Here is a 15,307-nt window from a genome sequence, read left to right as displayed (position 1 = left end):
CAGGGAAATACTCTTTCATTGCTGCTGGTCAGAGGCATCCTGAAAACAGGTAGTTCTAAAGGCGTGGGGGCTGAATAGAAAGGCACATGCTAAGCAGCTCATTTATTTCACAGGTTCAGGAATACAGCCCTGGTGATAAGACAGGAGCTTCAACGACCCTTGAGGTACTATAAAATGTGTGCTCACTAATCAAATGCTTTGAAGAAACAACTTCATCTGCTTTTTTTTTTTTAGTAGAGATTGGTTGGACAGGTCTGCAGCGTTCAAGGTTGACTTTCCTAGATCTAAAAGAACCCCACGTGACTTCCTTGGTTATCAATGTGTGAGCAGTAGCCACAGAAATCGATTCCCAGCAGCCACAGTTGGAGTTTCCACGTGGGCAGACAGTGAGAATCACTGCAGGGTTAAAGCTATCTGAAGCCTCCTATGTTTCCAACAGTTTATGCTTAAAACTGTTTGTTTTTTCTCTGATGACCCCAAACATCATTTTTTATCTATCTATTTATTTATTTCGGTTTCTTGAGAAGGGTCTTTTTAGCTTTGGCTGGTCTGGAACTCACTAATGTAGACCAGGCTGGCCTCCAACTCAAAGAGATTCATCTGCCTCTGCCTCTGCCTCTGCCTCCTGAATGCTGGGGTTAAAGGCGTGTGCCACCACTCCCGACCAAGATCATCCCTTTCTGTGGAAGATCTATTTGACCTAAAAAGAAGCCAGAAGGGAGAGCCCCGACCCTTGTTTACAGAGCCATAGCTTAGTGCAGCTGATGCACAAATTCTGCTCTCTCCAGAGAGAACACTGTGTGCATAGCACAGGAAAGACAAGAAGATCAAATCTTATCTTCAAGGACTTGAAACCTCACACAGATGAGATCTGCAGAAATGACTGTACACCTAAGAGTACGGATGCAAAGGAGAGGGTGAGCAAAGAGGCGGAGATCTAATCAGAGATGTCCTGAGCTTATCGAGGTGGAAGGTGGGTCTTGAAAGCTACGGGTGGTCTTCAAAGCTGTGACTGCACATGACAGAAGAATCATGCATCATATTGTTTGGGAAGTTGTTTCCAAAGGGAAGGAAGAAGAGGAAGGAATAGATGAAGATAGGAAGTCTTCAATGAGTAGTCTGGAAGGCATGGCACAGTGCTATAAAAATGTAACCACTGGTGGTGTGCATCTGTAGCTGTGGAAATGGAACCACTGGTGGCATGTATCTGTAGCTGTGGAAATGGAACCACTGGTGGCATGTATCTATAGCTGTGGAAATGTAACCACTGGTGGCATGTATCTGTAGCAATGGAAATGTAACCACTGGTGGTATGTATCTGTAGCTGTGGAAATGTAACCACTGGTGGTATGTATCTGTAGCTGTGGAAACGGAACCAATGGTGGCATGCATCTGTAGCTGTGGAAATGTAACCACTGGTGGCATGCATCTGTAGCTGTGGAAATGGAACCATTGGTGGCATGCATCATGGCTACAACATTTTCAAGATGAAGCCAGAAGATCCCAAGTACAGGGCCAGCCTCAGCTACACAAGGAGTTCAAAACTGTTTGGGCTACATGAGACCCTATCCTAACAAAAAACAAAACAAAAAAACAGGGAAAGAAAGAGAAAGCAGAGAGAGAGAGAGAGAGAGAGAGAGAGAGAGAGAGAGAGAGAGAGAGAGAGAGAGAGAGAGCAGTCAAGAATACTGGTGGAGAACAAGTTAAAATTACATTTGAGAGACTAGGCCAGGTGCCTTGACTACTCAGATGAGAATTTCAAATTTAATTTTAAGAATAGTAGGAGGCTATCTAACTAATAGAGGTGGACAGTGTCAGGATCCATACTCTGCTTTTCCCCCAAGGGCCTTGGCATAGCGGACTGTGGAGGAAGCAGCAGCGAGGGTTTCAGTGGGAATGAATCTCAGCCCCAAGAGCAAACTCAGAGTAGAGAGCTTGTATCACCATCACCACCATCCTCCCACCAGGCAGACAAAAGTCTGACCCACTCAGAAACAAGGCACACATCTCCCATGACCAGCCAAAGAACTCTTTTTTTTTCCTTTTCTTTTCTTTTCTTTTTTTTAAGAAAGGGTTTCTTTGAGTAGTCTTGGCTGTCCTGTGTAGACCAGGCTGGCCTTGAATGCACAGCGATCTGCCTGCCTCTGCCTCCTGAATGCTGGGGTTAAAGGAGTGTGCCACCGCCACAGGACTAAAAGAACCGATTTCGAGACGGGCTGACTGCTTCCTGCTTGCTTCGCAGGTACAACTGAGTAGTACTGTGTGCTGAACAGCTGGCTCTGGGGGTACATTTGTATATGAAACAGATATGTATCCCTGTCTCAAGAAAGAAGTGATTAGCTCCTGCATGGGACCCAGGGTCCTCATGGAGGGCCAGTTTCTAAATAAGAACTTGCAGAATATCCCTGTTCTCTGAGAGCTAAGTTATCACATAAATTTGAAAGTACCAAGAAGATAATGTTTTCAAAAGTAAGGGCTTTGAGCTGGGCGGTGGTGGTGCACGCCTTTAATCCCAGCACTAGGGAGGCAGAGGCAGGTGGATCTCTGTGAGTTTGAGGCCAGCCTGGTCTACAGAGTGAGTTCCAGGAAAGGCGCAAAGCTACACAGAGAAACCAAAAAAAGAAAACCCAAAAAACAAAAAAAAAGTAAGGGCTTTGGAGGAGACAGGCCAAGAGTGTGCAAGCTGTCCATGAGTTGAACGGCAATAACAGCGAAGTCAACATTCAGAGGTGCCGCCAAGCAGGTGGGAGACACCCTGAAGCCAAAACACACCACAGGCCAGAGGCAGGACTGAGTCAGGCTTGTTGTAAATAAGATCAAGAATGGTGGGCTGGTGGGATCACTGCGTGGGTAGGGGCGACTGTCACCAAGTCTGATGACCTAAGCGTGATTCCAGGGCATCCGCACGGTGGAAGGAGAGAACTGATTCCTGCAAATTGTCTTCTGACCTCCTCACACACTCCATGGCAGGTGCCCACTGACATCCATCGACAGATGTGCCCACCAACATACATAGACAGACAGACACAGACAGACACACACAAATAGTGTAACTAATTAATTTTAACAGAAAGAAGAATCAAAATCTTGAAGTTGCACAAAGAAGGGTGGCCACACATTGTGTAAAAATCTCGAAATTAATGTTTTTAAAGGCAGTGATGTAACGGGAAGCAACGGAAAGGGAGAATCCAGCCTTGAAATGTGGCACTGTTTGTATGGCAGGAGAGGGACGCTGGCAGCAGACTTTGAGACAGTGTCATAAGGCAATGGGTATATCCAGCCATTCGGACCTAATGCCTCAGGCATAAGCAATAGCATACCAACACTGTCTTACACGGATAGCTCACTACACACGAAGGTTGGTTTCTGGGGCAATGATGGGCCAGGCAAGAGTTTCCATGTGTTCTCGGATGAGACTGATTCTGCCCACCCGATGGGGGAACTAGAATTCTCATCCACATGTCAGTTACTGACACAACACACCCTGTGTGCAGGATCCTCTCAGGAGTTCACCAAGGGCTGGACCTGCGGATGAGCTGGCATCTCCAAAGCATAACCAAACCATAAAGAGAACACCATCCACCAGGCCTGTGGTGAGAGCATCACATACACGATCTACTCCTTACAAGCATCCTACTTATAATTCTGGGTTTATGGATGATGTTAAGGAACCTGAATAATGTCACGTGGCTAGCAAACGGCTGAGCTAGGGTTCAAGTCCACGTTGTTTGACTTCCAGCTGGGTGGCTAGGTACCTAGGGAGTCTCCCCAGGATTCTTCTATTGTTCACCATCAGCATTACAGAAGACACTGGGGTGAAGACAGTCGGGGAGCTCTGAATGAATGACCTCATCAATCTCACTCACTGTGCAGCAGGCCAAGGCTCTTGTGTCCCTTGATCCTTACTAGACTCCTGGGAAACACAGGGCAGGGTCACCTTGTCCCTGGGCAGAGGGCATGGAGATTCATGGAGATGAGGCAGCCGGCAGAGATTGGGGGCGAGCATATGAGACCAGTTTCTAGCAGTCACTTCCTCTGACTTCTAACCGGTTCTCATTCCAGCGACTTTGAGGAGCACTGCGAGCCTTCTTCTCACATTGGCACCCATAGATGAGCACAGCCAGTGCCCTCCAGAGTATGTGGCCTAACAGAGACACTCAGAATGACTTGATGGGACCAAAGTGAGTGGCCTCAGAGCAGCTATGTACCTACCCACCTACGTCTTTTGTCTGATTCTAATCCCCAAGGAGAGGACCATAATAGCCATAAAGTCCAGTGCTTGCTTAAGGCGGCCTTGACTTAGACATTTCCCTGTTTTACCTCACACGGATTCTGCCAAGTGGCCACAGTCCTTTGCCTCATTTTACAGGTAAGCATCGAGGAGAGAAGACTCCGACGGCTTTGTCTAGTATCATGCTGCTCCTCGGCAAGTGATTTCACCCTTCCTGGCGCCAAATTGCCCACTGCCATCCAACCAAGGCCCTCAGTGGGACTTAGTTTCCCCATGTGGGAAGAGAAGGGAGTGACCTTCACTAGCAACAACATCTTGATCTTCCAACAGCTTCATGCAGATTTCCTTTTGACTTTGACCCACTGGAGGACACCCCTGGGAGGCTTACATTTTATTTGCTGCTTTTAGCTTTACATTGAGAAACAGCTTCAAGGCCGGGCCATGGTGGCGCACGCCTTTAATGCCAGCACTCGGGAGGCAGAGGCAGGTGGATCTCTGTGAGTTTGAGGCCAGCCTGGTCTACAGAGTGAGATCCAGGAGAGGCACCAAAACTACACAGAGAAACCCTGTCTCAAAAAACCAAAAAAAAAAAAAAAGCTTCAAAATCTAAAAACCCAAGGAAAACAAGCAGAGAGCTCACACCAAACTCCTCTTTACTGCAAGGGGGAAAGAGATGGAGTGTCCCCAAGCCCAACCTGTGGAGAGTAATCCCACCTGTCACTGAAACTTGCCAGGGGCGGGGCTCCCCCTGTGGGGCCCTAATGGGAGCCTGTGTGGGAGCCGCACTTGGGGATTTTTCTCATTAACTGATCACAGGTGCACCAGCCCCTGCATAATGTGGCTGCATCAGGCAGGCCCATCAGGGACCCACAGCTGGTGGGCTGAGCCCACACCCCCTTTTCTTTCTTTCCTCCCCCCTCCTCCCTTTTATTTATCTCTTTACCGAGTCAAACAATTGGGGAGACCAAATCCTAAACAGCCTTTGTTTCTCCCACCCTGTCAGCCTCTTTAAGTCAAAGAGATGAGATTCCGAAGCAAAGCCAGGAGACATTCATCTTCCCGAAAGTTAAACAAGGATGGTTGGCTAGAGGTGGAAGACAGGATGCGTCTGTCAACACACCCTGAACGGAAGATGGGCGCAAGTGCATGAGGGGCAGCACCAAAGCCTCCCTGCTCTGTGGAGTTACCTGGGGAAGTCTCCAAGCACACTGGGTGGGGAGCATGCCCCCCAGGAGGCAGCCAGCAGGCCAGTAGCTTCCTGCTCCTGGGTAGGAGTCCACTTTGTTCAGGTCACCCTGCACCTCCACCTAAATATCCCACGGCAATGGAAGGAAAGCTGGAGATGCTGCAGAATCCTGGACACAAAAGAAGCCTTTGAGCTAAGCTCACTCCTTCATTCCTCAAGCAAAACTTACTGAGCACATATTCTGTGCCAGGAAGGATTCGAGTCTGAGAAGCAGACAGACCTCTGTGCCCTTCAGAGCTCACACATGCGTAGACGAGTTAGATTACAAACAAATGTGTCCTACCCAACGTGATGGGCACAACCACGAAGGAGAGAAAACAGCACAGGATAAAGAAGAGGAAGTGGGATTTTAGAGTGGACGCTCAGGGAGGTCACACTGAGTACTGAGGTGTCTGAGCCCTATGGGAGTCTAGGGTGGATTGCTCCACAGAGGAAGAGCGTGGGCAGGTATGAGGCAAGGGCACATGTGGCCAGCCCGAGAACAAAGAGGGCATCAGCTTTCATGAATGAGATGCCAAGCTCAGGTCTGGGTTCCTGGAGCTTGCCACTAGGAAGAGAGACAGTATCCAGCAGCCGACCTGAGAGGCCGGGAGGAAGGTGCCGGAGGGAGGGACTTAGGGCTCCATGAATAAGGCGGATTGTGTTTGATAAAGGAGGCAGTCACCTTGCAGCTGACTCTGGGTTGAGCATCTTGCTTTTCACTGGCTTCTCGGGGACCCTGTGCACCTAAGCAAGTCAGTTCTGTGCTCCAGAGATTGCCTTATGTGTGTGACATGTCCCTCTCTTCTCTGTCAGCTTAAAAGGAGGGCTTGGCAACTGGATGCTGAGGGGAAAGATGGATGGCTGGGTGGACGGACGGACGGACAGACGGAAGGATGGACAGACAGACAGATAAATAGATATAAATTTATTATAAATTTTATTTATCTACTTTGGAAATGGTAGTACATGCCTAAAATCCTGGCATTCTAGAGGCTAAGACAAGAGAACGGCTGTAAGTTCAAGCCTAGCCTGGGCTACATAATGAGTTCCAGTCTAGCCCAGGCTACCTAACTAGTTTTGACACTTTGTTTCAAAAAGAAAAAAAATTGATTTAAAGAACATATAGCACATAACTCAAAAATAATAGCGTATAATTCTTGTGTTAGGCCTGTCATGTTAATAATAGTCTGTATAGAGACACATAAAGGAAGATTATAGGAATTAATGCACACAATTAGAAAGGCCAAGAGGTTTCGTAACCACTTGTCCATAAGGTGGAAAGCCAAGAAAGCCAGCTTGGATTTGAAAAGCTGAGACTCAAGGAAGTCAACAGCACTCCCAACTCAGGAAGAAAGGCCTGAGACCCGAGAATGAAATTTGAGGGTCAGTAGTCCATTGTGTAAGTTCTGGCAACTCTAAAGACCAGAGAACTGGGCAGTCCAATGCCCAATGGTCGGAGGAAATGGATAGCCTAGCTCAAGAAGAGAGAAAAAACTCCTCTGCCTCATTGTCTTCCCGTCTGTCTGTGGCTGATGCACTGGGCCAGTCTCTCCCAGGATCACCCTCACGGCAGATAGAAGTAATGTTTTTAACTTGATATCCCTTGGCTCAATCATACTGACATAAAAATTAACTATCACAATATCATTTATTGTAAATTTCATACAGCTAAATAAATCTCAAAATGCTTTCATTGATTTTATTGATTACGGCTGAGATTTTGACTATGCAGCCAACCTGTGGCAGCATTAGCAAGTGAGGGTCATTATGACATGATATGGGTTATTATTTTTATTTGAATGAATAAGATAGTGTGAAACAGTAATAATATGTAAGAACTTGTTTGTTTGTTGTTGTTGTTTTTGGAGTATTAGGGAATTTATTAGGATGTAAATTGAGGAAACACACTCACGAATACAGAACTAAGTGGAGAGCTGAATATGTCCTCTGATCTGACCGGGAGCGAACTCACCTGGCAGTCCGGTCACACCAGGAAGCAGGAAACAGGGCTGTTGGTGTTTTTTTTTTTTTTTAGACAGGCTTTCACTCTGTAGCCCACACTGACCTGGAACTCATTATGAGACCAGTCTGTCCTCAAACTTTTTCCAAACCTCCTACCTCTGTTTCTTGAGTGCTGGGGTGGCAGAGTGTGGGGGGGGATTAGAAGTGGGGGGGACAGGAGGAACTGGGGAGACTTTATCTTTTTGTAAATATTCTCAGAAACCTCTTTGTTGAGCTGAATCATAGGTTTTGATTACTAGAAGAATATTCCCTCAGCTTTTTATGCCTTTCACAACATAATAACTACATACACAATACATTCAACTGTAGTATGTGTTATTACAGTTTCTTCGTCATTTTTTAAAGTTTAGATATCAGCAAAACAGTTCATCCGGCTCTGATTACTTGCCCATTCCCTTGGTGTAAACACACATCAAGGCTCATCTCAACTAACCAGCATGGCATGGGTGAATGCACAGCTGGGTAAAGACGGACGCCCCTGAGGAGCACCTCTGTCTGCAGAGCGAATAAAATAGATGTGAGCAGCCCCAGAGACATGCACAGTGGTAAAATCCAGTGAAATAATTAGGCAATTATAAGTTTAGAATATTAGTTACCTTTCAAAATAAAATCTAATTAATTGTAATTTCAGTTTTAATAATGGCTGGTTTTAGTAACCTGCCTATAAAATTCTTAAAAGTTGAGTCACTAACCCTGCCGAGCTGGTCATGAGCCGGCTCCAGCACAGTTCTGTGTCTTTTTTTGTTTTATTTGCTTGTTTGTTTGTTTTTCCTCAAGACAGGATTTCTCTGTGTAGCCCTGGCTGTCCTGGATCTCGCTCTGTAGACCAGGCTGGCCTCGAACTCACAGAGATCCACCTGCCTCTGCCTCCCAAGTGCTGGGATCAAAGGTGCACTACCACGCCTGGCCAGCCCTGTGTCTCATTCGTGTCTGGTCCAGCCTTCACAGCAGACTTTGTAGGATCAGGATCTTTGTCTCTTTCTCCCTTTCCACAGGAGCTGTGTGCAGTGAATGATGGTTTCCTTTTTTTTTTAAGTGTTTTATTTATTTATTTTTATTTTATGTGCACATTTGTCTCTGTGAGGATATCGGATCCCCTAGAGCTGTAGAGCTGCCATGTGGGTGCCGGGAATTGAACCCCGGATCCTCTGGGAGAGCAGCCAGTGCTCTTAACCTCTGAGCCATCTCTCCAGCCCCGAATGATGGTTTCCTAGTGGCATTAACACTGGGAGGGCCCCACAGAGCCTCACCTCCACACCAGAGCTTTACAGAGCAGGCCACACGAACCCCCAGAGAGCGGTAACTGGCAGAAGAAGAACTCAGCACACCGGAGTGGATGGTAGAGCTAGTCCGACCTCAGCTGACCGTCTGGCGCCCTCCTGCCATAGCCCTGTCATTCAGAGTTCCTCTCTGTGTTAGTTAATTTCCTGTCGCTGTGACAAAGCACCATGCCTGAGGCAACTTAGACAAGACGGGGTCGTTCGGGTTCAGTCAGTAATGGCAAGGGCAGCATGGCAGTGTGGCAGCGTGGCAGCATGGCAGCGTGGCAGTGTGGCTGTATGGCAGTGTGGCAGTATGGCGGTGTGGCAGTGTGGTAGCATGGCAGTATGGCAGTGTGGCAGTGTGGCAGTATGGCGGTGTGGCAGTGTGGTAGCGTGGCAGTATGGTGGTGTGGCAGTGTGGTAGCATGGCAGTATGGCAGTGTGGCAGTGTGGCAGTGTGGCAGTATGGCAGTGTGGCAGTGTGGCTGTATGGCAGTGTGGCAGTGTGGCTGTATGGCAGTGTGGCAGTGTGGTAGCATGGCAGTATGACAGTATGGCAGTGTGGCAGTATGGCAGTGTGGCAGTATGGTGGTGTGGCAGTGTGGCAGTGTGGCAGTGTGGCAGTGTGGCAGTGTGGCAGTATGGCAGTATGGCAGTGTGGTAGCATGGCAGTATGGCAGTGTGGCAGTATGGCAGTGTGGCTGTATGGCAGTGTGGCAGTGTGGTAGCATGGCAGTATGGCAGTGTGGCAGTGTGGCAGTGTGGCAGTGTGGTAGCATGGCAGTATGGCAGTGTGGCAGTGTGGCAGTATGGCAGTGTGGCAGTGTGGCAGTATGGCAGTATAGCAGTGTGGTAGCATGGCAGTGTGGCAGTGTGGCAGTGTGGCTGTATGGCAGTGTGGCAGTGTGGCAGTGTGGCAGTATGGCAGTGTGGCAGTATGGCAGTGTGGCAGTGTGGCAGTGTGGCAGTGTGGCAGTATGGAAGTATGGCAGTGTGGTAGCATGGCAGTGTGGCAGTATGGCAGTGTGGCAGTGTGGCAGTATGGCAGCGTGGCAGTGTGGCAGTGTGGCAGTGTGGCAGTGTGGCAGTGTGGAGGCAGGCTGCAGGCTGCAGGCAGCATGGCATGGTGACAGTACCAGGAAGCTGAGAGCTCATTCTTTAACTAAAAGCACAAGGCAGAGAGAGGGAACTGGAAACGGTTCATGGCTTTTTAAAAAACATCCAACAGTGGTTATAATAGACGTTTATCTACAGTGAGGCATCCACAGAGCAGATAACTCTTAACCTGTGATTCAGGTTGAACTAACTTCATTAAAAATAAGATGAGACCAGGCGTATCCACAAACCTCAACCAAAAGTCTCTCTCTTTTCTTTCCTAAAGAACATCTTTCAGAGTTCAGGGGAGAACTGGTCCTCCTCATATTTCGCCCACTGCTCCATAGGCAAGATCTTATGCCCCAGGGTCAGGTCCGGGGCTCTCTTAATGAGAAACATTCTGCTGTTCTGAAGGTCCTCAGGAAGTCTTCTTAGGACTCCTTTCACATCTCCAGTCTCATATGTTGTACCATCTCGTTAATTTTTTGTTTGTTTGTTTGTTTGTTTTCCAAACAGAGTTTCTCTGTGTAGTTTTGGTGCCTGTCCTGGAACTCACTCTGTAGACCAGGCTGGCCTCGAACTCACAGAGATCCACCTGCCTCTGCCTAAGTGCTGGAATTAAAGGCGTGTGCCACCACTGCCTGGCCCATCTGTAGCTAGAGTTTTCCTGCCTTGCCCACAGTCAGGACAAATCTCTGTCACTCGCCAGTCCCACAGCAGCTCAGACCCAACCAAGTAAACACAGAGACTTATATTGCTTACAAATTGTATGGCTGTGGCAGGCTTCTTGCTAACTGTTCTTATATCTTAAATTAATCCATTTCCATAAATCTATACCTTGCCACGTGGCTCATGGCTTACCGGCGTCTTCACATGCTGCTTGTCATGGCGGCGGCTGGCAGTGTCTCCCTCTGCCTTCCTGTCCCTCAATTCTCCTCTCTGTTAGTCCCGCCCATACTTCCTGCCTGGCCACTGGCCAATCAGTGTTTTATTTATTGACCAATCAGAGCAATTTAACATACAGACCATCCCACAGCACCCATCTCATTAATTAATGGTACATTAACCATGTATCATTAACCTCAGTTTGTTACGTCCTGCAGCATTATAATACCATTTTCAAATACCAGCGATCACTTGCTTGGCGCTGCCACATCCAGCCTGCCCACCAGTTTGACCTGAGAGTGGCACATGACTTCTGATTTCAAAGGCTTCCCCCAATGACATACTTCCTGCAGCAAGGAAGCCCACCACCCCCCAATCAGCCCAAACATCCCTACAAACTGGGAGCCAAGTCTTCGAATGCCTGAGACCAAGGAGACATTTCTCATTCAAAACACCACGCTAATCTATAAGGAACAATAGAAACGAACACCACCGTGCCTTTCGGAGAGCACATTCGTTTTTGGTGTTTGAATGAGACACAGTGGAGCGTGTTATGTGCAGTTTGAGCGACTTAAGGACAATGTCCTAGGCAGCTAGCAAAAAAATACATGGTGAAGTCTATCTTGCCATGTTGTGCTGGCTTGTAGAAATTTACTAGCTATATACAGAATGAGATAGGCACACTTTTTTTTTTCTAACCTCTGTATTTCATCACCCTTCCTCCATATGATACTTCTGTGTCTTTGCTAAGGCTATCCCCTTCTTCCTAGAATGCCTCTCCTTACCCTTTCCCTAGCAAATCAAGACTCAGATACCATGAAATCCTCGCTGTTCTTTGAGGGAGGCACAAGCTGCCCAGAACCTTGCAGGCCTGTGCAGCTCTGGCACTCTGATGGAATACTGCTATCTGTGTCATGAATTTTAGTCATTGCCAGCAGGCAGATCATACTGTCTTCGGTCTTCAGCCTGGCTCCTCGGGTCCTAACAGCAAGATAAATAATAACACAGCAGTCATCGAAGCCTTCGCTGGGAGGTCCCAGTGATGGGTGGCTTGATGCAACTATGACTCAATGCTATGCCAAGTTTTTCATCAATATGCAGGCAGCATGCCACCTCACCCCTCTGCAGCCTCTCCCTGGCTTGACTTCAAATGGCACTAAAAGGAAGCCAAGTCGCCTACAGTTTCTAGAAGGTAGGTAAGTTATGTTTGGATCACAGCAGCTTTCCAAAGCGACAGACTCCACAGCCTGAGCTAGCACGCCACCAGTACAGGATGAGGAGCTGAAGTTCCTGTTTGATGGCAGTCAGGATCACCTCCAAGTTCTTGCCAAGGTCAGCATGAGGCCACAAAGCACCACAAGGCCAGCAGGAAGGTGGCCTGACTCTGTCACACCAGCCATGGAACCTTGAGCAAGCTGCTTCCCCCTGCCCCCTGCTTCCTCATCTATAAAATGAAAATAATAAGCTCACTGCTCACAGTGTACAATGGGGTGATTTTGAGGACTTCAGTCAGTGACACATGTGGAATGGCAGTTACTATTCATAGCGAAAAGAATAAAGACATTATTATTATTATTATTATTATTAAGATGGTAGGGCAGGGAAGAAGAAAGCCGGGCAGAAGAGAATGAGTAACCCCTAGGAGATGGGAGTGTGGTCTCTAGCCTGCCTCTGTCACTACTTAGCTCTGGGCCAGAGGCTTAACCACGTTCCTTTTCTGAACACAAATTTCCTCACTTGTAAAATTAGGTTCCTGGGTTGGACCAGTTTTCTAAGCCTTTGTGGAAGCTTCCTTAGAAATGGGATCTGCTGGCCCACGTCAGGCTGAGACTGCAGAGCTCACCAATGTGACTTACGTTTGAAGCTTCCTAGGTGAGTGGCCTTGTTAGTGTTTAGGAGGCATAGGATTCTCTTCCTGGAAGGCCCTGCCTAGGGCCATTATACTTACTGTCCCCTCTGCCTGGAAAATTCTACTCCTAAAATGTTCTTTGTATTGGTATTTTCACTGCCTCCTTCAGGCCATATAGCCCAAGGTCATGGGCGGAGCAAATACCGCTACATTGCCCTGCTAGCTCAGTTGGTAGAGCATAGGACTCGTAATCTCAGGGTTGTGGGTTCATGTCCCACGTTGGGTGCCAGATAACACAAGAAACCCATGAGAGTCTGCTTAAGGGGTATCAAGGAATTTTTTTTAATATATTATTGGAGAAATATACTCACGAAATACAGAACTGAGTAAACAGCTGAAACCTTCCTCTGTTCCACCCAGAAGCTAATCCATCTGGCCATCTGGTCACAAGCAGAACTCATGACCTTTCTAAGTTTCCTTTTAAGAGGTCACGTCTGCAGGCAAGAAGCACTACCTCCTTTGGGCCGTATAGCCCAAGGTCATAGGCAGAGCAAATAACCACTACAGTTCTTTGTGTCATTTCAAACTGTGTCAAAGTTTTGCTGTCCACATACAGCAAGCACAAATGTTACCTGCTTAGACAGGAAGCAGTTCTTCTCAACCTTACGTAACATAATGTGTGAGCACGTGCACCCATGTACACGCACGTGCATACACACACACACACACACACACACACATACACACACACACACACAATAGCACATCTTCCTCATTAGAATTTCCTAATGCCTCTCGTGGTAGTGCTGGTGCACAACTGTTAAGAAATCAGTTTGGAATTCTAAAACAAAGGAGTAAGTACAAGTTATGATTAGATATAAAATGACCCCAAAGCTCACCGTGTGAGAGCCTCAGGTGTTGCTACTGAAAGGTGACCATGTCACGAGGGCTAACTGAACAGGCAATTAGTGAGTGGGCCTGGTTGTTGGGAGCCAGTCACAGTGGGGTCTACCTTTGAAGACTAGGTCTTACCCTGGCCCTCCCCGCCTTCTCTCTCTCTCTCCATTTCTTGGTCACCATGACACACTCTGTTGCTGTACTCCGCCCTCCCCCTTGTGACACTGGCTCACCACAAGCCCACAGTGGCCTGGCCTTATGAAACTCCAGAAATCATAAGCCAAAATAAATCTTCCCTCTTCCAAGTTCCAGGCATTTTGTTACAGCCATGGAAAACTGGTGAGCACAAGTGTGACCTTAGTCTGCAGGTCAGAATGTGTAACTGAAAGACTGCGGCAGAGAGGGGCAGGTGAATGCAAGCCCTCCACCGAGGACCTCAGAGGGAGAACTCCCAGAGGCTGCCCACACTGACCACCCTCCCATGGTTCAGCTGCCGTGGGCCCCGAGGCTCCCCAGGACAGTGGCCTTGCCTCTTGCTGTCCCTGTGGCAGTTTCCCTTGGAATGAAGGGTCCAAATCCAGCCAGCTGCCTCAACCGGATGTCCCAGCAGCCCACTACACTGTCCAGATGTTTCTTTGTAGGGAGATAGGTGACAAACCTTCAGCAGCTGTTTTGTGGAGGGTAGAACACCTTCCAGACCCCAACTCCACAACAATATAGACCAACAGACATGATGTCATTTAAAAAGGTGTTTGAGTTTGAAAATGTTTCCCTAAGTGTGTTAGGGCACTCATAAATGATTAATAAAATGTATGCATGTGGATTATCTAAAAATATGCTCTATGAAATTCTTTGGAAGGCAAGGGCTTATGCGTGGAATTTCACTTCTAGATGTCTAGGCCTTTAAAAAAAAAATAAGCATATTGGTCGAGTCTCGCAGCCTTTGAAGAAAAACAATTCCCTTTCCTACGCCATCTTCCTGTTTGCACATTTGTGGTAGAATCCCAGCAGCTACAGGAGCTCATCAATCACTCACTGTCTTGACCGGAAATGCTCATCTTGATAGTAAGTCTTTTGTTAAACTCTCTCTTTTACCTCTCAATAATAGACATTAAAAAAAAAAACAAAAAAAAAAACAAAAAAAAAAACATTAGGGGAAGTAGTTAAAGAGGCCAAAATGTAAAGGTCCACACACTGTGTCCAACACATTAGTGAAGCTTCCCGGATGGCTTACCAAGCAGCTTCTTATGTAGCCAGCATTGCTCACAACACAGACTGGGAGACTGCGGCCCCCAAGAACACTCCAAGGGACCAGTTTGGATGATTATTCAAATATGATTTATATGTTTGTTTTCTTATTCATTTATTGAAGCCATTGGAAGGCAGAGGCTGTGCAAATCACTAAATTCTCAAGGTATGACTTTTGCTGTCTACTAAGCACATTGAACAAAAAAAGAGGCATCGTAATATGTTTTCCAGATAGAAGAAGGCTAGGGGAACAAATGTATGTGTATTAGTAATTTTCCTTGTGGCTGTTATAAAATACCTGACGAGAAGAACTTAAGGGAGGTTTGTTTTGCCTCATAGATTGCAGAGAATTTTCACCCATTATGCTGGGAAATGCACGGTAATGGGACCAGCTCAGTCTTGGACAACGGAAGTGTACAGTATAATTCTTTATGTGGTATCCAGACACGGACACACAGACAGTAAAACAGAAAGCAGCCAGGAATGATACATCCCTAGGGACCTCCCTACCCAACTCCTGCTGCCCCAAGACTTCTTTCAGCTTGGTTCCACATTCTATGTTTCCAGAACCCCCCACTGGGAGACCAAGC

The 15,307-nt window shown here is 47.3% G+C and overlaps 1 protein-coding gene and 1 non-coding gene across 2 annotated transcripts; one reads left to right on the top strand and one right to left on the bottom strand.

Annotated features, from left to right (window-relative positions):
• Positions 1-8,972: 8,972 nt before the first annotated feature.
• LOC128111684 (putative uncharacterized protein FLJ46204) lies at positions 8,973-9,410 on the bottom strand. Its single transcript, XM_052739909.1, has one exon. It carries the CDS (start codon positions 9,408-9,410, stop codon positions 8,973-8,975), a length of 438 nt encoding a protein of 145 aa, XP_052595869.1.
• Positions 9,411-12,785: 3,375 nt separating this feature from the next.
• Positions 12,786-12,858, top strand: Trnat-cgu (transfer RNA threonine (anticodon CGU)). The gene has a single exon. It is a non-coding gene; the product is annotated as a tRNA-Thr (tRNA).
• Positions 12,859-15,307: the final 2,449 nt, after the last annotated feature.

The sequence above is a fragment of the Peromyscus californicus genome, unplaced genomic scaffold, assembly GCF_007827085.1.
Source record: "Peromyscus californicus insignis strain IS unplaced genomic scaffold, ASM782708v3 Scaffold_16__1_contigs__length_79575227, whole genome shotgun sequence".
NCBI lineage: Eukaryota > Metazoa > Chordata > Mammalia > Rodentia > Cricetidae > Peromyscus > Peromyscus californicus.
The sequence above is the reverse complement of the archived record's forward strand: the minus strand, read 5'-3'. Positions and strand labels throughout refer to the sequence as shown.